Raw genomic sequence first — 15830 nt, 5'->3', positions numbered from 1 at the left:
GTGTATACTAAAATACAACCCTTGTTGTTAGTTATAGAGTACTATTGTGTATACTAAAATACAGCACTTGTTGTTAGTTATAGAGTACTATTGTGTATACTAAAATACAGCACTTGTTGTCGGTTATAGAGTACTATTGTGTATACTAAAATACAGCACTTGTTGTCGGTTATAGAGTACTATTGTGTATACTAAAATACAACCCTTGTTGTCGGTTATAGAGTACTATTGTGTATACTAAAATACAACCCTTGTTGTCGGTTATAGAGTACTATTGTGTATACTAAAATACAACCCTTGTTGTCGGTTATAGAGTTCTATTGTGTATACTAAAATACAACCCTTGTTGTCGGTTATAGAGTACTATTGTGTATACTAAAATACAACTCTTGTTGTCGGTTATAGAGTACTATTGTGTATACTAAAATACAGCACTTTTTGTCGGTTATAGAGTACTATTGTGTATACTAAAATACAACTCTTGTTGTCGGTTATAGAGTACTATTGTGTATACTAAAATACAACTCTTGTTGTCGGTTATAGAGTACTATTGTGTATACTAAAATACAACCCTTGTTGTTGGTTATAGAGTACTATTGTGTATACTAAAATACAACCCTTGTTGTTGGTTATAGAGTACTATTGTGTATACTAAAATACAACCCTTGTTGTTGGTTATAGAGTACTATTGTGTATACTAAAATACAACCCTTGTTGTTGGTTATAGAGTACTATTGTGTATACTAAAATACAGCACTTTTTGTTGGAGGCACACTGTATGTAAATATCCTAACCACCAGTCACCAATTATGAAAATACAACAAGACGTGTGGTTTACGTATCAGTAGTTCTTTATTACATCACGGAAAATCTCTCCTCTCTCTCTCTCTTACTGCACTCATTCTTACTATTTTCTCCCTTCAATTATTCATTTCATCCAGATATGTATATATCTATTTAACAAATATTGCAATAATAGTGATTTAACAGTACATCACAGATATACAATAAACAATAGATAAAGCCATATTGTATATTGTTCATAGGTTGTCAAAGTGATGGGAGTATGTGGCCGTTTGACACGACGTCGTGTATGATTATATGTTTAAACTTCAGATGAAAACGACGATGATATGAATATATAAAAAATGCATATGTAAAGGACCGAGGATAGACAAAAACCTATTAATTTGTATATGTATTCTGTGGATGTAAATATAGATTTCATAAAAAAGACGAACAAAATACTGTTTCCTGTATATTGGATCTTGCTTAAATATACTATAACTATTTGACTGTATATCTGCCATGCTAGGAAATACAACTCTGCAGTCATGCCGAGCCTTCATGATAAATTATTTCACAACACGTGATCAACGGCTTATAATATCGAGACTGTTTTCCTGCTTTATTCTTAAAGTCTGCATTAGTTTCTTGGCATAGGAAAAATCTGTCGATTTAAAGCTTGGGACAGAAACCGGTTACATCCACATGTAGCCATTCATACATAAGATTCGAACGATACACCCGTCTTCTCAGATGCCTCCGTGGCAGTGTAACTTCCGCTATCACTGAAGTCTTTTTCCCTACGGGGATCGAAGTAAGGTGATATAACAGGTTCTGATGTCTGCAAATAAAACCAGTAAATTATCAGGCATTGGTCTGTAGGACAGATAAACAGGTAAACACCAGTAAGATTATAACACAGTCGTTGTTAGCGACCTATATAGCACTCCGTCACTTTTCTCTGGCAAAACTTACTCTTCACACGCCTAAGAACTTACCCACAGCGTACTTCGTGATTTCGATTTGTCTGAGGCGAAGGCTTTGTTGACGTAGGTAGCGAGTTCCTCCCAGGGGTCGATTACCCAGCCCTCAACATACGTCACGAGACGGCGGTGCTTTACCAGGGCTGGACCCCACTCCCGTGTCGGGGTGACAAGAAGCTTGATTTTCTGTGGAGTTGTAAGTGAACATAATAAATGACACAGACAGTTGATACAAAATATACAGACTATCTTATTTGAATTAAATTGTTTCTATAACATATGTTATAGGTTGAAATGTTTTAGATGGATGAGTTACCATACCCACCTCAATGATACTGTCTTCGTCATCCTCTTTGCCGATCTTGTAAAGCATGGTAATTGGAATAGCGAGGACGGAAAGGAATGCCATGACCCAACCAAGTGCATCGGCCCAGGCGGGGTACTTATAATCCCCATACTCAGATGGCGAATAGTCAACAAAAGTGAAGATAAACAGAGCCTGAAAAAAACGGTTTTCATATTGACATACTGATGCATTTTATTTTACGATAATTTTCAAAAATTGTTGAATTATCAGGTTGAATAGGAGAAGTATACAATTTAATTTAGCTCTGAGGACTGATAACCCACTAACGTCTATACTTACTACCAGAGTCAGAGGAATGATGACCCACTAACGTCTATCTATACTTACTACCAGAGTCAGAGGACTGATGACCCACTAACGTCTATACCTACTACCAGAGTCAGAGGACTGATGACTCACTAACGTCTATACTTACTACCAGAGTCAGAGGACTGATGACCCACTCACGTCTATACTTACTACCAGAGTCAGAGGACTGATGACCCACTAACGTCTATACTTACTACCAGAGTCAGAGGACTGATGACCCACTAACGTCTATACTTACTACCAGAGTCAGAGGACTGATGACCCACTAACGTCTATACTTACTACCAGAGTCAGAGGACTGATGACCCACTAACGTCTATACTTACAACCAAAGTCAGAGGACTGATGACCCACTAACGTCTATACTTACTACCAGAGTCGGAGGACCCACTAACGTCTATACTTACTACCAGAGTCAGAGGACTGATGACCCACTAACGTCTATACTTACTACCAGAGTCAGAGGACTGATGACCCATTAACGTCTATACTTACTACCAGAGTCAGAGGACTAATGACCCACTATCGTCTATATACTTACTACCAGTGTCAGAGGACTGATGACCCACTCACGTCTATACTTACTACCAGAGTCAAAGGACTGAGGACCCACTAACGTCTATACTTACTACCAGAGTCAGAGGACTGAGGACCCACTAACGTCTATACTTACTACCAGAGTCAGAGGACTGAGGACCCACTAACGTATATACTTACTACCAGAGTCAGAGGACTGAGGACCCACTAACGTCTATACGTACTACCAGAGTCAGAGGACTGATGACCCACTCACGTCTATACTTACTACCAAAGTCAGAGGACTGATGACCCACCAGCAGATCTTCCACCACATTATCATCTTAAAGCCCAACATGACTTCTATATCCTTCAGAAACCGATTGACTCCTGGAACACAGACAATGGATGTCAATATCGGAAATAGAATTTTTCATAGATTAATGTGTTGTATCTTGATTGTGGATTATAGAAGTGGATACTCGCTGTTTGTGCGAATGTCGTCAATAAAACAGGGGGTATTAGAGGTTTTTATACGTTATAGCTTATTCTTTGATTTCAATTATCATCAGTTATATGTCGATTTTAGCTTGTATCATTTATTATATGTCAATTTTAGCTGGTATCATTAAGTTTATGTCGATTTTAGCTTGTTGCTAAACTAAAAATAATTACAGTTGAACTATGATATTATACAGATAATTGTATAATCACGATCGATATCTTTTACAAGCGAATGCTTGAGAACCAGTCATAGATTGCAGACAATAAATCACTTACCGTAAACATAGGCCACACATATATTTTCGAACAAACCGATGATTAGGAGAGTCCAACCCCCCACGTAATTATCCATCAACTGCAGCAGGTACATACCGCCCTGGAAAGTGAGGAAATCGGGATACTTATTAGTTGTTGTTTGCACGTAATATCGTCTTATAAGTATTGTAACGGAACGTTACATCATATCAAAACCAAACTACATAATACCCGAGTCAGTAACAGGAAATGGCTAAGCCGTGTGTCGAAGAGAATTCGTATGATGTAGACAAAGGTTGTGGAAAATAATGCATTCATTGTCATTTATTCCTCCTTAACAGATGGTCTTACGGAAAGATATTGTAGGGCATTTGCATGATAGTAGAAGTCTAAATGTACTCGTAATAGATAGACCGAGAAACTCTAGGTAGAATGAACTTACTGGGGCGGTCAGTTGTAATCTAGGAAGAATGAACCTACTGGGGCGGTCAGTTGTAATCTAGGAAGAATGAACTTACTGGGGCAGTCAGAGCTAATCCTAGGCATAATTAATTCATTTGGGCGGTTATATGTAATCCTCGGAAGAATGAACTTACTGGTGCGGTCAGGGGTAATCCTAGGAAGAAGAAGAATATACAGATACAGAGGATGACAATAGTTTTCTTTGGCCTCAGATGTGGAAATTGGTCAAGGACTCCAGTCAATACTGTCTCCAACATAGCGAACTGGAAGGAATCAGAGACGTTACACAATACGATAAGCTTGCAACAAATTACAAAAACATGTTGAAGTCGGATTGAATGACAGAATTGCAGTGTTGAGAACTATTTTTAAGCAACACTCACCTGACTGTCGAGTCCCAGTGTGATGAGCATGAAGAAGAAGAGGATGGACCAAAGAGGAGGTGGTGGCAGACTAGTGACAGCCTCAGGATACACCACGAATGCAAGGCCTGCCCCTGAAGGTAGATAGTCAATGGTTTATACCACAGGTAAAACATATAATAAATAAAACATAGCATCACAAAAGGAATTCAATTAAGTCATTCTGAAAGGAGTCAACGGCATTAACATTTAGGGACAACCACTTACCGTCCTTAGCAACGTCTTTCACTTCCACGTTGAGCTTGTTTGCCATGAAGCCAAGGTAGGAAAATATGACAAACCCGGCAAAAATACAGGTGAGTGTGTCTCCTATACTGACGATCACAGAGTCTCTGTAAAGAAAGGTAGGAAACCAGTGTGTATTAGTTAAAACGACTGGCTGACAAAGAACACGGAAATATGTCTGTTACTGATGATTGTGGAGATCACGACAGATAATACCAGTGTAGTACATACATTTCAGTAGATCTATCATTACTATTTTAATATTGTTGTTGTGGAATCGTTCATAGCTCTTTAAACTATCCTTCTTTCCCATGCATAATGTAAATAATATAATCCTTCGTTTATCACAATAGACTGGCCTCAACTGAAAAACCCTATGGTGTAGATATTTTGAAGTGGTCGATACGTACTGAAGAATGTTGTTATAGAACATATAGTAGTCAATACTTACTTGAGGATGTTGTTATAGAACCTGTTGTAGTTGTCTATACTTACTTGAGGATGTTGTTATAGAACCTGTTGTAGTAGTCTATACTTGAGGATGTTGTTATGGAACCTGTTGTAGTTGTCTATACTTACTTGAGGATGTTGTTATAGAACCTGTTGTAGTAGTCTATACTTGAGGATGTTGTTATAGAACCTGTTGTAGTAGTCTATACTTGAGGATGTTGTTATAGAACCTGTTGTAGTAGTCTATACTTGAGGATGTTGTTATAGAACCTGTTGTAGTAGTCTATACTTGAGGATGTTGTTATAGAAGCTGTTGTAGTAGTCTATACTTACTTGAGGATGTTGTTATAGAACCTGTTGTAGTAGTCTATACTTGAGGATGTTGTTATAGAAGCTGTTGTAGTAGTCTATACTTACTTGAGGATGTTGTTATAGAACCTGTTGTAGTAGTCTATACTTGAGGATGTTGTTATAGAACCTGTTGTAGTAGTATACTTACTTGAGGATGTTGTTATAGAACCTGTTGTAGTAGTCTATACTTGAGGATGTTGTTATAGAAGCTGTTGTAGTAGTCTATACTTGAGGATGTTGTTATAGAACCTGTTGTAGTAGTATACTTACTTGAGGATGTTGTTATAGAACCTGTTGTAGTAGTCTATACTTGAGGATGTTGTTATAGAACCTGTTGTAGTAGTATACTTACTTGAGGATGTTGTTATAGAACCTGTTGTAGTAGTCTATACTTGAGGATGTTGTTATAGAACCTGTTGTAGTAGTATACTTACTTGAGGATGTTGTTATAGAACCTGTTGTAGTAGTCTATACTTGAGGATGTTGTTATAGAAGCTGTTGTAGTAGTCTATACTTACTTGAGGATGTTGTTATAGAACCTGTTGTAGTAGTCTATACTTACTTGAGGATGTTGTTATAGAACCTGTTGTAGTAGTCTATACTTGAGGATGTTGTTATAGAACCTGTTGTAGTTGTCTATACTTGAGGATGTTGTTATAGAACCTGTTGTAGTAGTCTGTACTTACTTGAGGATGTTGTTATAGAACCTGTTGTAGTAGTCTGTACTTACTTGAGGATGTTGTTATAGAACATGTTGTAGTTGTCTATACTTGAGGATGTTGTTATAGAACCTGTTGTAGTTGTCTATACTTGAGGATGTTGTTATGGAACCTGTTGTAGTTGTCTATACTTGAGGATGTTGTTATAGAACCTGTTGTAGTAGTCTATACTTGAGGATGTTGTTATATAACATGTTGTAGTAGTCTATACTTGAGGATGTTGTTATAGAACCTGTTGTAGTAGTATAAACTTGAGGATGTTGTTATAGAACCTGTTGTAGGAGTCTTTACTTGAGGATGTTGTTATAGAACATGCTGTAGTAGTCTATACTTACTTGAGGATGTTGTTATAGAACCTGTTGTAGTAGTCTATACTTACTTGAGGATGTTGTTATGGAACCTGTTGTAGTAGTCTATACTTACTTGAGGATGTTGTTATAGAACCTGTTGTAGTTGTCTATACTTGAGGATGTTGTTATAGAACATGTTGTAGTAGTCTATACTTGAGGATGTTGTTATAGAACCTGTTGTAGTTGTCTATACTTGAGGATGTTGTTATAGAACCTGTTGTAGTTGTCTATACTTGAGGATGTTGTTATAGAACCTATTGTAGTAGTCTATACTTACTTGAGGATGTTGTTATAGAACATGTTGTAGTAGTCTATACTTGAGGATGTTGTTATAGAACCTGTTGTAGTTGTCTATACTTGAGGATGTTGTTATAGAACCTGTTGTAGTAGTCTATACTTGAGGATGTTGTTATAGAACCTGTTGTAGTAGTCTATACTTACTTGAGGATGTTGTTATAGAACCTGTTGTAGTTGTCTATACTTACTTGAGGATGTTGTTATGGAACCTGTTGTAGTAGTATAAACTTACTTGAGGATGTTGTTATAGAACCTGTTGTAGTTGTCTATACTTACTTGAGGATGTTGTTATAGAACCTGTTGTAGTTGTCTATACTTGAGGATGTTGTTATAGAACCTGTTGTAGTAGTCTATACTTGAGGATGTTGTTATATAACCTGTTGTAGTAGTCTATACTTGAGGATGTTGTTATAGAACCTGTTGTAGTAGTATAAACTTGAGGATGTTGTTATAGAACCTGTTGTAGTAGTCTTTACTTGAGGATGTTGTTATAGAACATGCTGTAGTAGTCTATACTTACTTGAGGATGTTGTTATAGAACCTGTTGTAGTAGTCTATACTTACTTGAGGATGTTGTTATGGAACCTGTTGTAGTTGTCTATACTTGAGAATGTTGTTATAGAACCTGTTGTAGTAGTCTATACTTGAGGGTGTTGTTATATAACCTGTTGTAGTAGTCTATACTTACTTGAGGATGTTGTTATAGAACCTGTTGTAGTAGTCTATACTTACTTGAGGATGTTGTTATAGAACCTGTTGTAGTAGTCTATACTTACTTGAGGATGTTGTTATAGAACCTGTTGTAGTAGTTTAAACTTACTTGAGGATGTTGTTATAGAACCTGTTGTAGTAGTCTATACTTACTTGAGGATGTTGTTATAGAACCTGTTGTAGTAGTCTATACTTGAGGATGTTGTTATAGAACCTGTTGTAGTTGTCTATACTTACTTGAGGATGTTGTTATAGAACCTGTTGTAGTAGTCTATACTTACTTGAGGATGTTGTTATAGAACCTGTTGTAGTAGTCTATACTAGAGGATGTTGTTATAGAACCTGTTGTAGTTGTCTATACTTGAGGATGTTGTTATAGAACCTGTTGTAGTTGTCTATACTTACTTGAGGATGTTGTTATGGAACCTGTTGTAACTAGAGAGTGTCACCAATCCTCCACCAGCGATAGACATTGAGAAGAAGATCTGGACAGCAGCGTCCTTCCATACCTGTTTTTGATTACAGAATTAACTTTAATGACTGTGTCATCTTTACAGTAATATACAACGCTACTTGCTTTGCTTACCAGTTAATATTGTACCTTAAATAACGTAAGTCAACAGAATACCATCCATTGATTAGCTCTGTGGTTAATCTCGAGTTCAAATATTCATCTTTCATCTATCCTGAAATGGTGACTTCATCTTGGTCCTTGCTCGTCATACCGTTAGATCTTAGTTAAAAACGCATAACCATATTGCCTAGAAGTTTCTCCAGCACGGGTACAATGATCAGTCACTTGTCTGATGACATTTCGGAGTTATTCTTTCTAAAAGTATACAAATGTATGTGTTAAGAGCAATACTTAACCAGATATGACCAGACTGAAGAGTGTTTAATTCTATCTGCTGTTTTGGTCTTACCCTAGCGTCTAGAAGTCTTCCCCACTCCGGTACTATATAGTAGTATACTCCTTTGCCCGCTCCCTCCAGTGTGATTCCACGGAAGAAGAGGATGATTAAAACAACATATGGGAAAACTGCAGTGAAGTAAACCACCTGTAGGAAAAACGCATGAATCGGTGACAAAGATTTTTGTACAGATACGGACAACGTTATGTACATCGTCTCCTTTAACAGGGGTGTGTAGCTATCACAATTTGTGACGTATGTACCTATAGTAGAAATAAATTAATGACCTACAAATAGAGAAATGTACCAACAAATTACAGGTTATTTTAAAACATGTAACACACATTTCAGTGACGTCCGTCAAATAAAAGAACTCATTATACAATACACAAAACATATGGGGCTTCATAGGAACCCATGTCACTCCAAACATGTTCTACCAAATACAACTGACCTGATACAATCGTTCTGGCAAATTACGATGCGCCTTTACACTAATTAAACTGTAATTATAGAAAATAAGTTTTTATAGGCTATTACAAAAGTCATCAAAACCATGATGGCATGCACATGCATTTCTTTGTCTTTGAACTAGGACAGGTACTCAACATGATAAAAGTGATCTGGAGGAACCGCTCGTGTTGCTGTTTGTCTCGGGTACTTACTTTTCCTGTGGTCTTGATGCCCTTGATAAGACAGAGGAAACACACAAACCAGGCCAGCAGTAGACAGAGCACTAACTCCCAGCGTGGCTGTCCAAACTCTTCCAGACCGCTACTCAGTCCCAGCGCCCTGTTACTGTAACCGTGAATTGTAAAGTAAATGTTGATTATATACTGTCAATAGTAAAAACGTTTAGTTTAAATGAAATCATGTTACATGTCAATAAAACACAGTAGTTCATATATCTGTAAATCAGAACGTAATGTAAACTACCATAGCGTGTTCAACTGGGGTAATGGACGCTACTTACTTGAAGTATTCTTCCGCCGGTGATATCCGCTTCCGGCCTGTTGCGTTGGTAAACAGAGAGTCGTCCCACAGTCCTTTGAAGACACCATTCACGTAACAGGAGCCATTGAGTAACTTCTCTCCAACCTCACACTTCACCAGGGGAAGCTTGAGACTGCAGTCTAATGGTATATTTAACAACACGTCATCATTTCAATGGCAGACAAGTGTAGAATGGAGACATTTCTCACGCCGTCCAACCTGAGCTATAATTGTTCTAGACATTGTCACATTCCGTCACATTATTACCTTTGGTTCACTAGTAATTGTTACACATTTAACACAATTGTTGTAGGGCTAACAAAGACATCAACCTACTATCTTATTGCAGTAGTTGCTGATACTTACCTTTACTGTTCCATCCGTTGTCACAGCCCTGCCAAGGAAGAGTACTAGTGAATGAGGCGAACATGTAAAAATAGGCCCAGGCGAGAATCATATTGTAGTACATAGAGGTTCCGGCGGAAACGATCACCATAGCAATACCCACACCTGAAATGTGAAGGTCCCTAATTATCGTTATGTTGGTTTGATACACCGATAGGTAACGTCTTATTCTGATATTTCATTACACATTGGCTCTCTATGCGGCATGTACAATGACATAATTCAGCTTGAGGTCGCAGTTGTAATGTGACCATCTTTACTTTACTTCATCGACGGAAATGATACATGTAGTTGCTTACAGATAAATTGTTGACATACATATGTAGCTTCAGTCTTTTGAAATATATTTTTTGATTTATGTTGAATCAACATAGAGTTGGCTAGCGTTTAATAAATTATAAACTTGAGCCGAATATTTTGAGTATAGTTTATAGAAATATATATAAAAAAAACCTTTGAAAAGCGGAGCGAAATGCCAACATGTCATGGGTCCGCTGCTGCAAAACTGGCCGAGGCATGCCTCCATGAAGAAGAGAGGTACACCAATGATTATCATCATGATAACGAATGGTATAAGAAAAGCCCCGCCCCCATTCCGGTAACACAGGTAGGGGAAGCGCCAAACGTTCCCCAGCCCCACGGCGTACCCCAGCAGGGATAACAGGAAGTCGAACCGACCCGACCAGTTCCCGCGCTCCTCGTTCTCGTCAACACCAAAAATCTGCTTCCGGCTGTCCGTCGTCTCCTCGGTCATCATTGTACCCTGACAGTAATGATAGTTTGGGATATATTGAAGTGTTGTTAAATTACAGCGTGATTCATTAATTGCAAACATGGACAGATATTTAGTGACATATATACTGCATAGTGTTCGTTATCATTACTACACAATTAATTTTTCGAAAAAGTGTGGCTAATACTGTTCATGTTGACAGACAAAATTTGAACCACGAGGTATTCCTACCCTCATTGTATACCCTGACTATATGACCTACCCTTGATGGCGTCCGAGAGTAACCTCGTTTTGGTCTGTACACCCCTGGATCCATTGAGGTTTTGATGTCTTTTGAGTTGCGTCTTGAGTGTACTGAGGTCGACTCGGAGTCTGCTTCGTTCACGGTGTCCTGTTAGGAGAAAACTTGGATTTGAATATAGCTAGGGTTCAACAAGGAAATGGAAATGATGTCGAGAAGAAACAAAGGTTCAATATTTAGTACATTGTATCAACACATACATACATTCTCACACTTATCTTCACACAAACATATACCCTCGCCCTCACACACACACATACACACTCACAAAAAGCAAAGTGGAATAGAATATATATTCTATAACAGTGATATTTATTAATTAAATAAAACACCAGTATTCCAACAAACAAATGGTCGGTAAACATTGTATGTTCCTATCCTCAACTGTAGTAAGTATGTCAGCTGTGAGAGTGATGTCGTAACAACCTGTAACTACAACCTAACTATAGTTACATGTATCAGTTAACAAAGAGTGGTGTCATTACGATATGTAACTATTGTTACGTGTATCAGTTTACATATAGCGGTATCATTGCTACCTGTAACTATAGTGACGTGTATCAGTTTACATAGAGTGGTATCATTGCTACCTGTAACTATAGTGACGTGTATCAGTTTACAGAGTGGTATCATTGCGACCTGTAACTTTAGTTACGTGTATCAGTTAACAAAGAGTGGTGTCATTACGACCTGTAACTATAAATACGTGCATCAGTTTACATAGAGTGGTATCATTGCGACCTGTAACTATAGTTACGTGTATCAGTTTACATAGAGTGGTATCATTGCGACCTGTAACTATAGTTACGTGTATCAGTTAACAAAGAGTGGTGTTATGGCGACCTGTAGCTATAGTTACGTGTATCAGTTAACAAAGAGTGGTGTCATTACGACCTGTAACTATAGTTACGTGTATCAGTTTACATAGAGTGGTATCATTGCGACCTGTAACTATAGTTACTTGAATCAGTTTACATAGAGTGGTATCATTGCGACCTGTAACTATAGTTACGTGTATCAGTTAACAAAGAGTGGTGCTAAGGCGACCTGTAACTATAGTTACATGTATCAGTTAACAAAGAGTGGTGTCATTACGATATGTAACTATAGTTACGTGTATCAGTTTACATAGAGTGGTATCATTGCGACCTGTAACTATAGTTACGTGTATCAGGTAACAAAGAGTGGTGTTATGGCGACCTGTAGCTATAGTTACATGTATCAATTTACATAGAGTGGTATCATTGCGACCTTTAACTATAGTTACGTGTATCAGTTTACATAGAGTGGTATCATTGCGACCTGTAACTATAGTTACGTGTATCAGTTAACAAAGAGTGGTTTTATGGCGACCTGTAACTAAAGTTACGTGTATCAGTTTACATAGAGTGGTATCATTGCGACCTGTAACTATAGTTACATGTATCAGTTAACAAAGAGTGGTGTTATGGCGACCTGTAACTATAGTTACGTGTATCAGTTAACAAAGAGTGGTGTCACTACGACCTGTAACTATAGTTACGTGTATCAGTTTACATAGAGTGGTATCATTGCGACCTGTAACTATAGTTACGTGTATCAGTTTACATGGAGTGGTATCATTGCGACCTGTAACTATAGTTACATGTATCAGTTAACAAAGAGTGGTGTTATGGCGACCTGTAACTATAGTTACATGTATCAGTTAACAAAGAGTGGTGTTATGGCGACCTGTAGCTATAGTTACGTGTATCAGTTAACAAAGAGTGGTGTCATTACGACCTGTAACTATAGTTACGTGTATCAGTTTACATAGAGTGGTATCATTGCGACCTGTAACTATAGTTACTTGAATCAGTTTACATAGAGTGGTATCATTGCGACCTGTAACTATAGTTACGTGTATCAGTTAACAAAGAGTGGTGCTAAGGCGACCTGTAACTATAGTTACATGTATCAGTTAACAAAGAGTGGTGTCATTACGATATGTAACTATAGTTACGTGTATCAGTTTACATAGAGTGGTATCATTGCGACCTGTAACTATAGTTACGTGTATCAGGTAACAAAGAGTGGTGTTATGGCGACCTGTAGCTATAGTTACATGTATCAATTTACATAGAGTGGTATCATTGCGACCTTTAACTATAGTTACGTGTATCAGTTTACATAGAGTGGTATCATTGCGACCTGTAACTATAGTTACGTGTATCAGTTAACAAAGAGTGGTTTTATGGCGACCTGTAACTAAAGTTACGTGTATCAGTTTACATAGAGTGGTATCATTGCGACCTGTAACTATAGTTACATGTATCAGTTAACAAAGAGTGGTGTTATGGCGACCTGTAACTATAGTTACGTGTATCAGTTAACAAAGAGTGGTGTCACTACGACCTGTAACTATAGTTACGTGTATCAGTTTACATAGAGTGGTATCATTGCGACCTGTAACTATAGTTACGTGTATCAGTTTACATGGAGTGGTATCATTGCGACCTGTAACTATAGTTACATGTATCAGTTAACAAAGAGTGGTGTTATGGCGACCTGTAACTATAGTTACATGTATCAGTTAACAAAGAGTGGTGTTATGGCGACCTGTAGCTATAGTAACTGTACGTCACGGTATCAGTTTATTGAAAGTGGCGTCGTGTTTCGTCGGCTTAATTACAACTTACTGAAGGCGACTAGCTTGATACACCGCTTACTTACGTTAGATGCACTCTTGTGACGCCCCAGGAGTGACAGGGGGTTGTCGATACCGACCAGGTCCGGGAGTTGGGGCTTATCAGTGGGGATTTGTGGATCACCCACGTGCACAGCTGGTCTGACGTCATCGTCATCCGTCCAACGATCATCCTGAAAATAACAAGAAAAAAAAAGAATAAAACACCCGTAGTAAAACTGTTATGTTAAGCTTCGTTACGAATGCGTTCATATAAATTATAAATATTTTAGTAATACATTTAACTGTGCCGGATCATGGATATAGGCATTTCACCTGCATATGAGTGCGTTACATTTGTTGACAGCGAACGAGCCATGTATCCTGTAGTGTGTCCTCGAACAGCATGGTTCCTGCATGGTTACTAGGGGGTCCGGTCATGAGGCGGTACCGCTTCAACAACAAGAGGGACAGTTGTGTATGCTGAGGATACCAGGTTGAACCCATGGAAGCTTCGGGACGAATCTCATCGGCGAAGGGGGTAATGTGATGGTTCATACGAATGTAGATATGGGCATTTCAGCTGCATAGTCCAATAGCTAGCTTTTGTAGCTGTGCGGTTGAGTGTCGTGTCTGTGTACCGAAGTTAATTAACGTTGAACGTGGTCAGCTCTTGGATGGGTGACCGCTCCGTTGTTCCCCCGATGCACGTTACATAACAGCCGATAATTGGAGATGTACGTAACATTGACCATTGGTGAAGTAACGTTACATTGTATGGAATATATACCAGGTATCGGAGTCGAGGGACTTTCCTTCAATTCTGTAATGCTTTTCTAAAGGACACTCTAAGCTAAAGAACGGGCATAATTCAAAATTTATTACAGCGTAAATTGATATTCTACCAAACGTTTAAAATCACAACTATTGATGTCAGTGACGTAAAGAATGTACAATATAAAGCCAATGTAATGGAAGGTGTCATCCATTGATTCAACAAGAAATCACGTCTCTAATGCCAGAACCACTTCATGAGAACGCTTTTGTTGATCATTTGTTGTGGAATGGTTTGTGTTATATTACAGGTACGGTATTAAACGTCCTAAATCAACACTGGTATAGAGAGAGTTCATATTGTTGTTAACTATTGAGGGCCCCTTTAAACATAGTCTATGAACCTAACATAAATAGTTATCTAGTGCCCGCGGATATTTTATATATTTCACTCTATATGGTTTTGTTGTCGATTTCAGTTATACATCTGTGGTGTTATCATTCCACACGCCACAAGTCAAACTTAGGAAACAGGTATGATGTCATCATGTCCATTGGACATAGACTTCCATAACTATAGTCAAATATCGTGCTATGCGTGACAGAGGCTAAACATATAATACAGCACGTTAAATATATACGTACCTGATCATCCTCATCGGACATTGTGTGTAGACTTGACCACTCGTGCTCTGCCTAGTGGTACAAACTGACCTGGTCTTACACTATTTTACTCCATGTTCGTCCATTCAATGATCCTACCTTGTATTACTTCCGGTACGGGTAGGTATTTTAAAACGGAGCCAACTGAGGTTATATCCACTCAGGTGTGACGGGGAAATTACAAAGATTTAACCTCTAGGTAGATCAGCTTTAAGGCAAGGACAAACAGACAATGACAGGTGTGTGGCCATGTCTGTAGGCCTGTTCACACTTCGACACACATGGAAATCTGCTTACACTGACTCCCCGTTTTATTTTGAGTAAATATGGACATATATCGAATGAGGACCATAATTACACACGTACACTATTATAGATAATGACACTTGTGACGAGTTAAAAGAACAATAGAGAAGAAAAATACATTTCTCATTTAAACCTTTATTGCCTTTAAAAGTAGTTTAAAACAGCATTTAATCAACAATTAAAAACAGTTACTACACTAATGTTTTGCACGATATGGTGTTGACAGTTTTAAAAAAGAGCTTACATGTATATCGCGTGGGTGTACAAATGTATTCACCCTAAAGCAGCGAATGTGTAGCTAATAGTTAACCCTTTTATTTACAGTACACTCGTAATCACCTGATCTACATGTACTACGGACACATGGTTTCCGTGATTTATCGAAGTATATCC

General features: G+C 38.0%; 1 protein-coding gene across 1 annotated transcript; it reads right to left on the bottom strand.

Moving 5' to 3' along the window:
- Positions 1–833: 833 nt before the first annotated feature.
- LOC117331592 (sodium-dependent proline transporter-like) lies at positions 834–15251 on the bottom strand. Its single transcript, XM_033890398.1, has 17 exons — positions 15114–15251; positions 13742–13888; positions 11012–11140; positions 10470–10779; positions 9978–10121; positions 9592–9751; positions 9284–9416; positions 8631–8765; positions 8113–8216; positions 4812–4936; positions 4566–4678; positions 4317–4445; positions 3742–3841; positions 3251–3351; positions 2095–2268; positions 1785–1955; positions 834–1627 (listed from the first exon to the last, which is right to left on the bottom strand). Exons 1-17 carry the CDS (start codon positions 15132–15134, stop codon positions 1502–1504), a joined length of 2322 nt encoding a protein of 773 aa, XP_033746289.1. The 5' UTR covers positions 15135–15251; the 3' UTR covers positions 834–1501.
- Positions 15252–15830: the final 579 nt, after the last annotated feature.

This window comes from Pecten maximus, chromosome 7 (genome assembly GCF_902652985.1).
Source record: "Pecten maximus chromosome 7, xPecMax1.1, whole genome shotgun sequence".
Lineage (NCBI taxonomy): Eukaryota > Metazoa > Mollusca > Bivalvia > Pectinida > Pectinidae > Pecten > Pecten maximus.
Note: the sequence above shows the minus strand (reverse complement) of the source record. Positions and strands in the feature narration are given on the sequence as shown.

Excerpts from the sequence above, each read along its gene's own strand:
- LOC117331592 (XM_033890398.1), bottom strand. The coding sequence starts at position 15,134 with ATGTCCGATGAGGATGATCAG. Across the intron at positions 10,780-11,011 it reads ACTCTCGGACGCCATCAAGG|GGTACAATGATGACCGAGGA; the intron begins GTAGGTCATATA and ends CATTACTGTCAG. Across the intron at positions 2,269-3,250 it reads TCAGTCCTCTGACTTTGGTA|GCTCTGTTTATCTTCACTTT; the intron begins GTAAGTATAGAC and ends CGTTTTTTTCAG.